The sequence below is a fragment of the Mastomys coucha genome, unplaced genomic scaffold (genome assembly GCF_008632895.1).
Source record: "Mastomys coucha isolate ucsf_1 unplaced genomic scaffold, UCSF_Mcou_1 pScaffold15, whole genome shotgun sequence".
NCBI classification, from domain to species: domain Eukaryota; kingdom Metazoa; phylum Chordata; class Mammalia; order Rodentia; family Muridae; genus Mastomys; species Mastomys coucha.
Window position 1 is genome coordinate 107,555,899 of NW_022196897.1, and position 14,050 is coordinate 107,569,948.

General features: G+C 47.6%; 1 protein-coding gene across 2 annotated transcripts in view; it reads left to right on the plus strand.

The window, feature by feature from the left end:
- Window positions 1–13,219, plus strand: part of Sord (sorbitol dehydrogenase) — a 31,506-nt gene extending 18,287 nt beyond the window's left edge. For both annotated transcript variants that reach the window (XM_031371701.1, XM_031371700.1), the window contains 6 exons: window positions 944–1,103; window positions 4,832–4,950; window positions 6,843–6,908; window positions 7,981–8,156; window positions 11,028–11,149; window positions 11,948–13,219. In XM_031371701.1, the coding sequence (XP_031227561.1) occupies window positions 944–1,103; window positions 4,832–4,950; window positions 6,843–6,908; window positions 7,981–8,156; window positions 11,028–11,149; window positions 11,948–12,113 (809 nt within the window). In that variant the 3' untranslated portion in view covers window positions 12,114–13,219. The remainder of the gene's footprint in view (window positions 1–943; window positions 1,104–4,831; window positions 4,951–6,842; window positions 6,909–7,980; window positions 8,157–11,027; window positions 11,150–11,947) is intronic.
- Window positions 13,220–14,050: the final 831 nt, after the last annotated feature.

Below are 14,050 nucleotides of genomic sequence, written 5' to 3' on the forward strand. Positions count from 1 at the left end.
CTGCACCATGTGCATGCCTGGTGCCTGTGGAATCCAGAAGAGGGTGTCAGATGCCTTGGAGCTGGAGTTACAGTGATTTGTGAGCTGGTTATGAGCTGGGAATTAAGACTGGGTCCTCTACTAGAGCAGCCAGTGCTCTTAAATGCAGAGCTCTCTCCAGGCCTTCCCTTCCTGGTTTCTTATTATGGCAACATACATATGAAGCAGACAACTTACTAATCTTATGGTACTCTCAATTTAAGTGAGGAGTCAAGATACTCATTATCTAGAAAGTAGGAGGTAACCTAGTAGTCTACCAACAGAACAGCTTAGCTCTCCGTGCTGTGCTAAAAGGATGGAATGCTATTCACGTACAAAAAAAAAAAAAAAGGAATAAACAATTGATCTATAACATGCATTAACCTAAAAATTTACTTAATGAAAGCCAGGTGCAAGGACTATACACCATGTGATCTCCATTTTTAATACTGTGTAACCAGAAGTGCTAATCCATAACAAACAAACTCAGAGCCCCAGGTGTCTGGGGGTTGGAGCAGGAACTGAGAGGATGAAGGTTCTGAGACACTGAGACATGTGGGTGTCACCACACACCAATAATCCCAGCATTCAGAAAGCTGAAGCCCAGGGATTGCTGAGAGCTGAAGGCCAGCTTGACTTTCAGAGTGTGACAGATCTCAGAGAGATGTCAGAGGAAGAGGAAAGGGAGGAGAGAAGAGAAGGCACCAACAGGTCGGCCTTGTCTCCGACATCAGGGTTCCCAAAAGGAAGGCTCTTGATGCTGGATTCCCACATCTGGCCTTGGCCAGTGCGTGAGCATGCCTTCATAGCATTTCTGCCCCTGCTTCTGTTTTCAAAGGCTGGAAAGCAGAACCAGACCCAGCAGGCCTGAGGCTCAGCATCTTTCTGTTCTTAAATGTGGCACCATCTGTGTTCTTCTCTCCAGGAGATCGGGTTGCCATTGAGCCTGGTGTTCCCCGAGAAGTAGATGAGTACTGCAAGATTGGCCGATACAACCTGACACCATCGATCTTCTTCTGTGCCACACCCCCAGATGATGGGAACCTCTGCCGCTTCTATAAGCACAATGCTGACTTCTGCTACAAGTTAGTGCCTAAAGCCTCACCATGACCCCTTGGGAGTCCTTTCTTTTTCATTGGTTAGTGATTTTTCTCCTACTTCCTTACAGCAAGCAACTTCTTTAACATACATACATATATACATACATACACACATACATTCATACACGTACATACGTACATACGAGAAGCGGGCAGAGACTCACTATGTATTTCTGGCTAGCCCCAAACTCATAGCAATATATAGTTCAGGATAACTGACCTCAAACTCGGAGATCTGCCTGTTTCATGTCCCACCACATGCAGCTCAGCAATACTTTTAATTACAAGACATTAAAGGCAGACCTTGGTGGCACTGAGGGAAGATAGCCAGCCTGAGGTTCAGTCTGACTCACAGTGATGACCTGGAACAGTAACAAAACATCATCACCCAAATCACTTACCTCTTCTAGCCATTCTGGACAGAACTTGTTATAACCAAGTCCACTGCAACCACAGAAAGGAAAACTATAGCTAGGTGTGATATCACACCCCTTTAATCCCAGCACACTGGGGGCAGAGGAAGGCTTGGTGTATATGTAAGTGTAGTTCAGGCCAGCCAGAGTCACATATCAAGAACTTGCTGGTGCAGGTCATGCAACCTGGCGTGCTAAGTCCATTCCCTCCTTGTGTCTTTGGGGAGATGATATGACCTCCTGCTTCTGTTAACCAGTAGAAGGCTAAATTCGGCAATGCATGGGAGATTATTATTATTACTCCATGTACTGGCTGGTTTTGTGTGTCAACTTGACACAGGCTGGAGTTATCACAGAGAAGGGAGTTTCAGTTGGGGAAGTGCCTCCATGAGATCCAGCTGTGGGGCATTTTCTCAATTGCCCCTTGTGGGTGGTGCCATCCCTGGGCTGGAAGTCTTGGGTTCTCCAAGAGAGCAGGCTGAGCAAGCCAGGGGAAGCAAGCCAGCAAGGAACATCTCTCCATGGCCTCTGCATAGCTCTTGCTTCCTGACCTGCTCGAGTTCCAGTCCTGACTTCCTCTGGTGATCAACAGCCATGTGGAAGTAAGCTGAATAAACCCTTTCCTCCCCAACTTGCTTCTTGGTCATGATGTTTGTGCAGGAATAGAAACCCTGACTAGAACACTCCATATATGTGCTGTATATAGTCAGGCTTTGCATGCCTAGTGAAGGATGAATAGCAACAGGGTGAGAACCATTGTTGTAGTTGTGTGCTAGGCTTAGCTGAAGCAGAAGAAAGCTAATGAACTAAGGCAGACATCACAGCCAAGGGTGCAAACTGCCCTTCCCTTGCCTGGAACAGTCTTGGTCAAAAAGATACATCTGAGAGAAGCAAAGTGCCACATATTGTACAGTGGAGCCCTAGGCTGCTGGCATGCCATTCTCCTTATCAACCCAAGTTTTCTTCCTGTCTAGCCTGATCCCAGAGGCAGCTCTCAGCCAGTAAGGGGCTTGTGTGACAGAGGTCGGATGTGTCAAGCGCTGAGGGATGGATGGTCTGCTGAATCTAGTTGAGGTTTTTTTTTTTTTCCTAATTTTTCCCCCTTTTTATTTGATTTCTTCTCCTTCTCTTCCTCCTTTCTTCAACAAGATCTTACCATATAGTCCAGGCTGGCCTGCCTGTAACTGACTATGTATTCCAGGCCAACGTCAGATTCATGGCAATGCTTCTGCTTGGGCTGCTCAAATTGCTGAGGTTACAGACATGCACACCACAGCTAGCTGGATCTGAGATTTTCTAGAACTCCCTGAAAATGCAGAGAAGAGACACAGGCTAGAGATCTTGTGATGATGACTGAGGTCAGCACCCGAGACTACTCTAGAAGAATGCAGGCTGTATGGGTTGGGTATGCCTTTCAGCAAGGGATTCCTGAATCCGCTCATTTTTTTTTTTTTCTGGGTCCTTTGCCAAGTCAAGCCTCAAAGAGCCTTTCATGGAGGTCAGAGGAACACAGTGGTAAAGCTCCTAACTGAGCAGTGGTCTCTTCCACTTGCTCACTTGACCTTGAGCAAGGATGTTAAGGTTTAAAATCCTCAATATCCTTCCCTGCCTGTAAAATGGGCATCCTGAGAGTATCTCCCTCACAGACTCGCTGGAAGATTCCATGAGAAGAGTGTCAGGTGTTCCTCCTGTCGCATGGCAGATGACACTAAGATAGGCCGCAGCCTCCTCGGTCTTGAGGTTTGAGGGTGGAAGTCCAGAATGAGGCCTGAAAGAGAACAGAGGCCCAGCTGGGGTTGGCATGGAGGTGGGTTTTAAGATGGTGTGTGGGGTGGGGTGGCGATTGATATTCTGTTGATAGGTAGTCATGGCAGATCTGAAGAGAGCCTGTAGGGACCTCTGCCTTTCCTCCAAGGCTTCCTTCTTTCTGCCTCTGCTCCATGGAGCCCTGCCCCAGCCTTCCTCTCTGATCCTGTTTTTGAGGACCCCTACACGGCCTCTGCATTTCCTACCCCATATCTTCTGGTGTTCGCCTCCCTCCTCTACCCTTTTATCTGTCCCCCAAACTCTATTGTAAAGTCCACTGGCTTGCCTATCCTCTGGTGTTCATAAGTTACAAAAGGCTCAGGTCAAGGAAACCCATAGTCGTCATTCTGAGCCCTGGTCAGTGGTTGGAAGGGCTGCTCTCAGACTCTTGGTCTTCTGCCTGTGAGCTTGGAGCCTCGCTCTCAGCCGGGCACAGGTGTGAGGAGACGACACCTGACAGAACCCTCAGAGACTGTGGTCCCTTCTCTCCCCTCGCACCCTGACCTCATTTCTTTTTGGTGTTCTTATACCACAGAGAGGTTGGAGAGAGGGGAGAGAAACTCAGCTTAGAGCCAATCCTTGCTCTGTGGGAGAATGTGAAGGGGCAGGATGTTGTGTCTGCGAATGTGTGTATGTGGTGGAAACAGAAACTAAGTAAGCACCGGATAGTGGGAACCAGCAGGAGTGAAATATGAGCCCCAGAGCCACTCGTGCCATGAGGCCAAATGAGGGCAATCAGGACTCCTGGGCTTGAGTCTCGAAACCTTGTCACAGCTTTAGTTTTTGTCTCCTGAAGAACAAAGTGAAAATAAAGCCTGCCCTGCCTGGCTGGCAGTGTCGTCCTGAGAATTAGAAAGCATCCTTCTTTGCCAAGCCTCTCACAAACACTGTCACCATCATGGAATTATGGATGTGGTTGAGATGCCAGTGGGCTCAGAAGAGAAACCGAGAACCTAGTGGCAAAGGTGGCGCAGTGTTCTGTCAGCTCTGTGGAGCAGTTTCCACTTCCATCTCAACCAGTCATGGGGCAGCTAGGGATGCATGATGAGGATGGGGAACATTAACTCACTGCTGGGCAAAGTGCACATTAGAAAGCCAGAGTGTGGACTGGTGCTTATGTGCAGCTACTGGGTTCAGTCCCTAGCACTGTTTGAGCCAAACTTTGAACTTCTGAGATAAACCATTTAACTCTTGCAGCCTAATTTCTTTCTCAGTAGACTGGGTTGGGGGGTGGTCCTGGGGGGTAACAGCACCTACTACCAAATCATTCTAGCAGTGTTATGAGCAAACATCTATAATGTGCTCAGTGAATACATGGCTGTACACATAAGTCAGGGTTTAACTGTTAACTGATGGTGTAGTTACCTTAGGCAAATACAGTATAACATCGATGACAGTATTACAGTAGTATTGCTGTGGTATGGCAGTGTAGAATTGATAACATTATCAATACCCTGCTGGAGTCCCTAACTGTGGGTGTTGTTTACTTCTCAGGCTTCCTGACAGTGTTACCTTTGAAGAAGGGGCCCTGATTGAACCTCTCTCTGTGGGGATCTATGCCTGCCGGCGAGGTTCAGTTTCCCTGGGGAACAAGGTCCTTGTGTGCGGAGCTGGTAAGGAACACGGCTGGTGGCTGTGGATTCTCTAGACAGGATGTGGAGGTCCCTCCCTCCCTTCCCTCATCTTTCTCCAAGACCTGGGTTAGATGCTAGATGCTTTCTGGGAAGGAGAGGGTTAGATAGTCTAGCTCAGTGGTCAGCACTGGGCTAAATAAAGGAAATGTCCAAGGGGATGTATCAGCACACATCTGTATCTCTGCACCTGGAGGCTGAGGCAGGAGAATTTCTGTGTATTTCAGGCCAGTCTGAGCTACACAGTGATACCCTATCTCAAAAAGGCCAAAAAAAAAAAAAAAAAAAAAAAAAAAGAATAAATGTCTGTGGGCATGGTAGCAACTGACATTAGATTTCACAGGGAATATAACTCTTGATCATTTTAGCAATAGCTAAATCTTGCAATAAGTTTTGAACCCTTGATATAAACTAGGGAAATATTTTGGGTAGTCAAGGGAAGAACTTGCAAGTCATACCAGAGAAATGACAGGCTTGCCCCTCTGCAAAGGAAGTAGGTAGGCCTTGGCCACAGGACGGAGTTAGCACTGACCAGGGCCCTGTTCCCATCTCTTGCTTCTGACTACTTGGAACAAACCCCAGAGGCCTCAGACCAAATAATTCTGGGTTTTTAATTGCTGATAACCCAGACAACACATGCATACATGTGTGCATGTGAATGCATATGAGTGTATGCATTTATATACATACACAGAATTTCATTACTCACAAGCTTGAGAGAACCACTGTTAATATTTTGGTACAGAACCAGTTAGCTTTAGTTCTGTGTTTTTTTTGGTTTTAAGTGTTTTGCTTTGTTTTTAGTGGTCTAGCTGGGTAATCGATTTGCTTTCAATTCATGATGCTCCTGCTTCAGTTGCCTAGCCAGGGATGGCTAGGCTTCCTGTATGGCTTAAGACTTTTCAAAATAGAGTCTTGCTAATGTAGCTCAGGCTACCCTTGAACTTACAATCTTGTGTCAGCCTCCTGGTGGCTGGAATGATAGGGTATAGGCCACAGAAGCCTGTGCTCCCTAAACAAAAAAGAAAAATCTCTGGGCTTAGCTAAATCTGATGCTGAGCTCAATTCTGGGTACCCACACGATGAAAGAACCAAATTCTGCAAACTGTCTTCTGACTTCCACTTGTATGCCATGATTCACGAGCATCCTTGCACACGTGTACTCATGCATAGACACCATAAATAAATGCAGTAAGAGAACCATGATTCTATGGATATTTTTAAGTCAGTAGCTGTAAAGTTATAGCATAATAGTCTCTCAGACATTTTAGGTATTCCTAGTGTTCTGCTTTCTGGGGGAAATACACAAAGTTGTTTTCAAGGGGTGATGTACAAAAACCAAACTCAAAAAGTGTTCCTTATTGTCTCATGCAGGGCTTTGTTTTATGTTAAAAACCACAGTGCCATCTAGCAAGCAAATACCAAGGAAGTGGGGTGGGTCAACCCAGGGACCTGCTTCAAGGAAGAGGGACGCTTGGAGTGTTGAGGAAGAATGTGCCTCTCCCTGGGAAGGGGGTGGTATGTTCTCCTGAAGTCGGTCAGGGAAACACGCCCAGACCTTCTGCTTCCTAGTCTCTGGTGCTTTTCAATTCTCTCCAGCAGTGCCCAAGAGAAGGGTGAGGGGTCAGCCAGAGCTTACTGCTAGGAAAATGTTTTAGCAAGAGAACAATCCTCCATTTGTGCACATCTGTGTTCATGAACAGCTTTAAAAATCTTATTGTGTGCCAGGCACTTGGATAGAGTAGACACTAGCAACACATGCACAAGTGTACATGTGCACACACACAAAATATAGTTCCTATCTGGGGCTCAGACAGGGAAAATGTTGATGCTTTTATTAATACACAAGCTTCTCCATTCTCTGTTTTGTCTAGGGCCAGTTGGGATGGTCACTTTGCTTGTGGCCAAAGCAATGGGAGCTTCTCAAGTGGTGGTAACTGGTAAGATGGGTTTCTTTTCTTTTTCTTTTTCTTTTTTTCTTTCTTCCTCTTCTTCTTGTTCCTCTTCCTCCTCTTTTTTGGTTTCTTTGAAACAGGGTTTCTTTGTATAGCCCTGTCTATCCCTTGAACTTGATCTGTAGATCAGACTGACCTTGAATTTAGAGATCTGAGCACTGGGATTAAAGGCATGGCTACCACATCTGGTGGTAAGGTTTTCTTCTGTTTAAATCTACTTGAGAGGGAAACAGCTGGACTTGAAGGCAGCAGCAGGCCTCGTTCTCTGCTGTTACTTAGAAAGGAAATGCCTCCCTTCACTGTTTCAGAAGACAGGAGTCTAAGATTAAGTCATATGATTAGTCTGGTCTCTCATGAAGGCCCCACGGTGGATGGCATCACAGTGACAGGAATGTATGGTGAAAACAGGACACCAGATAGATCCCAACCCTGGCACTCTCAGAAGAACACTGGTCCCTTTCCTGGGCAGAAGGCCACTGCACGGGTCCCTGCTCTGCCGAGCAAACCTTGTGTGAACCTTTAAGGGATAAACCAAGAGCATGCTCTGAAGTACAGGTGTTTGTTTAAAAGAGCTTCTGCCTACTGTCTCCAGGGTTCTGGAGCTGAAAAGCCTGCTCAGGAGCGACCACCTCAGGGCTCAGAAGTAGTCGCTTTTGTGAAAGGAGAAGGTAGCTGTTGTAGAGAGGAAAATGTGGTCCCTCACACTACCCTCTGAATGCTAAGAGGAGGGTCATTCTTGGTCTGTCTGACCACACTTAGAAGGCAAAAATGGTGCGAGTGTGTGTGCATGTGTGTGTGTGCATGTGTGTGTGTAGCTGTGTAGAACTGTTGTGTGTATGAGGCTGGGTAGAGGTATTTTGTGTACATAAAGGGTGTCTATGAATGTGTGCACATGTGTAGCACATAGTAGGCCATGTGTAGGGGTAGGGTGTGTTCAGCTCAGCAGCTTCACCCCTTACACCACAGATTGCTGCATCAGGTCTTTTACGTCCATTTTATTTTCTTCCTAGTCAGTTACCCGGCTTCTCCACTTGAAATAACGTGTGCTTCCCTTTAGACTTATCTGCTTCTCGGTTGACCAAAGCCAAGGAAGTTGGAGCAGACTTTACCATCCAGGTTGCCAAAGAGACCCCTCAGGAAATTGCCAGTAAGGTGGAAAGTCTGCTGGGGAGCAAGCCGGAGGTTACCATTGAATGCACAGGAGCGGAGTCCTCGGTCCAGACGGGCGTCTATGTGAGTGAGCGGAGGGCAGCTCGCCGGTGTGCAGCTTAGGGGTGGAGGTGGTGTAGCTAGGAAGGCGCAGCAGGGAGGATATTCTGCCACCAAGCTGCAGCAGGCTGCTGTCTGGCTGACCAAGCTGAGTCAGTCAGCCCCTCTGCATTCCATATCCCTACCTTTTACATGGACTGACTTTGAGTACTCATTGAGTACTAGTGAGGTACAAATGTGAAAAGCAGACACACGTGCCCCCTCAAGATAGGGTTGCTGTTAGTGTCACACAAGTACCCAGGAAGCACGAATCATCAACAGGATAAACAGAACTAACTGTGCCTTAGGGTGTGAAATTCCTGTATTGTTTTATTGAGGAAAACTAGTCTTTGAGTCATTGAAACAAAGCCACAGTTAATAATTCAGTCATAAAGGTGAGATGAAATTTCCAAGGCCAGAGTTGGTTAACTGAGGTGCTGTCTTCCAGAAGTAGGAGCAGATAAGCCGCTAGTGCCTGATACACCCCTCAAGGTCCCATCCCATTAGCAACTTACGGGAAATGGGGAATTGGGGTGGGGGAAGGTGTGGCTGTGACAGAGCAAAGTACAAAGAAAGGAGGAAAAAAACGAGCCCTCCTGGATGCCAGCCCTCTAAGGTACTCTGAGCGTGATGCCTCTGTGCCTTTGTGAGTCCTGAAATCAGCTTTCCATGGGAGAGGTCCAGGTTCTCGGGGTCTAAGGGCCTGGAGTCAGGACCAAGTCAGTCCCAGCCTTGGTAGACCTTACTGCCTAAGATTTACTCACTGATGGGAAGGAGCAGAGAAGCAGCTGTGGGTGGGAGGGCCTGAGCTGGGAGGAGCTCTTGGCGGCTACATTGACGACCCCACTTGGCTTCTGAGTCATTGCTGGTCGGTGCATGGGGTACTTTGCAGCATGTGAGAAATTCAGGAGGCTGACACCTCTAGCTGTGGCATGCCTATAACTCATGTAGCATTGCCGTGTCTCTTTTCTACCAAGGCTTAAGTCACAGAGGTAGCTGGAGGGATGGCATGAGCAAGTGTCCTGTCCTGAGTTTCTGTTAGAGTCAACGAACCCTCTACTTCACCTTCAAAGCCAATGGTCTCAATGTGGGACCTAGGGAAGATGAGTCTGTCGATGGTAGAGCTACTCTCATGGTGTACTCTCTCAGTACATCTTGGGTACCACCAGGCTTTATTTTAGACCCATTGCTGGTTATGGCAACAAGGGAGTTCTGTGTGCCATCTGCAGGTGGCTAGCAGGCCAGTGGTGCCACGCCATAGAGGGTCAGTGAGACTTAATGCATGTGGCTGTCCTTCCTCTTCTGCCCTGATATCTGAGGACAGATGCCACCTTCCATAGTTGATACTGCAGGCCAGTTGCCAGGCAACCTGAGGATAGCATAGAGGTGAGTGTGATCTGAGGTACTCCTCAGGCATGACTCATGCCCTCCTGACATGGTTATGAAGCCATCAAGCAGAAGGTAAGGCAACTCCTCCAATGAGTGCAGCAGGCAGGAGCACCAAATACAGACCTACCTACCGCCTTCCTGCCTGGGAGGTGACTCGGTGCTGCTTGTTGTGAATGTAGATGCCCTTGGGGAGAACTGGTGGCATCCCTTAGTATATCAACCACACCCACAGTGGGCTGGTGATCTGAGCATTCATTGGCCTGTGGCTGGCATACTGCTGGCCCTTGCTACTGGGAATAGCCAGCAGGTTCTTCCTCGTTGTCAAGGAGAGGGCAGCTCCCAAGTGGGGAGACCATTTTCCTGGAAAAGTCAATCAGGAGTTTTCTGTGACTCAACTCACAGCCTTGCCCTGTATCTGATCCCCAATAGGGACAGTGATGTTGTTTCCCTTTGTACATTTTTCCTGAGTGGTTTGTAAGGGTTTCTGCACTTGAATGAAAACAGAAGACAGCCAGATGTTGCGTGCACATAAGCACTGTGGTTGTTACTCATGAGGTGTTAGCTGAGGAACTACGTTCAGGGTCGCTGCTGCTCAGAGTCTCAATGCCAGCAACCTGGAGTACCACCTCTCTCTCATCTGGGCACCACAGGCCTCTTCCCTCAGAAGGGCTGGCTGCGCATATCCCTGTAGCTCTTTCTTCTGTAGCCCTCAAAATGGTCCTGGTAGGAGAGCTGCTGCCATGTCTGAGTGACTTGTGCATTTTCCTGTGGCCGGGACCACAGCATTCTGTGGGGCTAGCACTATTCCTACAGGACACACATGGAAGCATTCTCCCTCCTCCAACACACTTCAAGGATGGAGTGGTTCACTGGAGTCCAATTTCATGATGTATGTTAGCAGACGCTGGATTTCCAGATAAATATTTAGGAAGACAAGAATCCATTATACCCAATGCCTTTGAGATGAAAGACAAAATAGTTCCTGTCAGGCTTTGTGGATGAAGCTGTTTTTAAACCACAGATTTCAATAATAGTCTGTTTGTGTGGCGGTGTGGATAAAGCTGTTGAGCCACGGAATTCAGTCGCTGGCTTTGTGTGACAGCTGCAGTTTTCTCCCTACTGATGAACTCTCCATTTTCAGTTTTATTTTCTTGAGATATGGGGGTCTCAACTGTGTACCTCTGACTGGCTTGGCCCTCACTCTGTAGCCCACACTTGTCTTGAACTCTCAGCAGCCCCGTGCATCGGCCTCCGTGGTGCTGAGTCTGGCACTGAGCCTGCACAATAACTGACTCTTCCTAGTGTCTCCTCTCCATCAGCCACCCTTGCATTTCTGGATCTTCAAAAGATGTTTTTTTACCTGCTGCTCTGTTGGGTTTGGGTTACTGAAGAGTAACCACTTGTTACTCTGGTCTCGTCTGGACCTCCTATATATCCCGAATTTTCCTGCCCTTATTCCTTCCTTAGGCCACTCGCTCTGGTGGGACCTTGGTGATTGTGGGAATGGGTTCTGAGATGATCAGTTTACCCTTGGTGCACGCAGCTGTGCGGGAGGTGGATATCAAAGGCGTGTTTCGATACTGCAACACGTGAGTATGTTTAGGGTGATTGAAGGTGACCATGCCCAAGACAGCTCCCATGTAGCCTCTGAGAACAGGGGTCTGTGCGTGTTTATTTACAGGGGCCATTCCCCGACCACATAGGGCTGTTAGGAGAGAGCATGTACTTCTTCCTCAAGGGAGAAACAGACAGGGAGGGGACTTGGGCCCTCCACTCATCGCCCGAGGCCTTCCTCCTCTTCATTTCCTTAAGACTCGTTTTCTCCCCCTTTAAAGTGAGTAAGGGATCTGTTTTGGGGGAGAGTCGCTCCTCTCCCACCTCACACATACTCTACTGCTGCCCAGCGTGTGCAGGAAGGATGTGTTCTCTGAAGCACACTTCCCCAGTGATGCTCCTTACTCCCAGCTTATAGCTCCATGCCCTCAGCAAAGTGCCCGCTTTACATTCTACTCTGCCACGCCAGGCTGCTAACGGGTGCGCAAATGGGTTATCTTGGACCCATCCCGGCTACTTCCCCGATGCTTAATTGCATTTTTGTATTGGCATCCATAGTGTAACTTTAGGCCTTCATGACAAAGAATTTCTAGGCTTTATGGCACATGTCTGTCATGAGACGAAGAGCTAGAAACGTGGATGGGGTGACTGAAAATAGTCTCCATACTTGCAGATTGCATCCCACAAGGCTCCTGTCCCTCTAAAGATTACCGTGCAGAAGCACTAAATTAGAAATAAATATGGTTGAGCAGTTTCTGAGCTTAGTACTTTGGGGGGGGGGGGGTGACCTAATTCTTCCTGAAGGTTAATGGGTTGTTTGTGGTCTCTTCCAGGTGGCCGATGGCAATCTCCATGCTTGCGTCGAAGACTTTGAATGTAAAGCCCTTAGTTACCCACAGGTTCCCATTGGAGAAGGCAGTTGAAGCCTTTGAAACAGCCAAAAAGGGAGTGGGGCTGAAAGTTATGATCAAGTGTGACCCCAATGACCAGAACCCCTAAATGTGAATTGATCTATGCCCTCAGCCCATTCTCTCAGCATCTAAGGGCTAAATGGCTAGAAGGGGAGGCCATTAATGCAGAACTTTCTTTTGAATGGTAAAAATGATAAACCTTAGAGGAGTTGTCGTGCCTTAAAGACAGAAGTAGGGACACCTTGGGAAAACTTGTAGCCAGAATGAGATGCTTATACTAAGGAAAGTCTAGCACAAAGAGTCTGGAAGATTGGCCCTGGGGATGCCCTTTCTCTAGTACCTTCTTTGGGTGAGGAGACATGCCTTTGTCTACGTTCCACTGTGACTGCCAGAGAGTGGGGCTGACTTATGAAGAAACGGCTTCATTAACATGGAAGTGGCCCCAGGGCTGAACTTTAGGTCAGCTGTTCAGAGCACGGGGTTTCTCAAGCTAAATGTCCTTTATTTGAGGGGAATAAGGAACTTCTGGATCCGAGCAAGGACCTGATCAGAAGAATAAGACAAATCCCAGATGAGGTGCACTAGATTACATTCCCCAGATGTGGAAAGAATCAGGGCACTCAGCTCTGCCCAAGGGCCACCTCTGTCTCAGCTCCTAAGGATTCTGTCCTTACATTTGCAAAGTGGAGGCCCGCCTCCCAACACTGTTCATTATTGAGCATGAGTGGTACCGGTTGCTAGGCAACCAGGAGATTTCCACCCAAAGGTTTCCTGCCTAACTCATACAAGAGGGCCACAGGGGGGCTTGAGTTTCCCACTCCAGGCTTAGAACTCCTCTCCCAGGCTCGTTCCCAGGCAATTGTTTTCCCATTCCACTCAGTTCTGGCTATCAGGAGATGCTCCCCTTCTCAGCTGGGTAAGGCTGCTGACATCTGCTGGATGGGTACCACAGCGTAATTTCATCATGGGGCTTTTCCTTATGAGATTTGGGTCCAAAGCACACCCTTTGCGATCTTAAGATAATCAAGAAGTGCACAGAAACTGTGATGTAGCTTGGCTGCAGTCTGTAATTCACCTCTTCAGCCATGAGTAGGGGACATGTGAAAAAAACAAAGACTCTGCTGGAGAAGGTCATGGCCAAAACCTAAGCTTTCTCAAACTGCTTCGCATTAATAAACTGCCGCTGGTGTCGGACTCTGTGTGGTTTGTGCCTGTCTAAGGAGTAGACTTAAGTTAGCTGTTTCACACAAGGAAGAATAGCAAAGCTTTAAGCAGAGGACATATTTTCCATACTAAACATAATCTTACAAACTGCTAGAAACAAGTGTGGCAAATATGTGAGCATCTTAGCAGGTGGAGAAGCAACTGAAGCAAAGCGCCTTTTCCTTCTCTTGTTCTCTGCAGGAGGCAGGCTCATCCGTGTTTTCCTTCTCCTGTTCTCTGCTCACTTGCTCTTCCTTCTCAGTCCTAATTTAGTTACACCAACACTTGCTTTCTCTAAAGACTGCTTCCAGCCTGGAGATGCTCCAAGTTCCCCTAGTACAGTGGTCCTCAACCTTTTGGTCATAACCCCTTTGAGGTTAACCCCGTTGTATACCCTGCATATCAGATGTTTACAACAGAAAAATTACAGTTATGAAGTAGCAATGAAATTTATGATTGGGGGTCACCACATCATGAGAAACTGTATTAAAGGGTTGCAGCATGAGGAGGGTTGAGAAGCACTCCCCTAGGAATGAGAAAAGCCCCTCACCTTGTGAGACTTCTCAGAGATGCCTCTGGCAGGGGAAGACTTCGCCCTTAAATTTCCAAATAAACACTTGTTTTCTGGTTCTGTCCCCAAGAAAGGAGCCACAGGGAAAAGCAGAGACATGAACAAAGATGTGTCACTTTGCTTGTGGTAGATCTAGGCTGGTCTTGGCATCTCCATTTTCTGGCTGGAGTTGGGCTTTTTTGAGGCTATGAAGCTATGAAGAGAGGGTGCATTGGCCAGACATAGTTAAGAGATGGCATGGCGGTATTTCC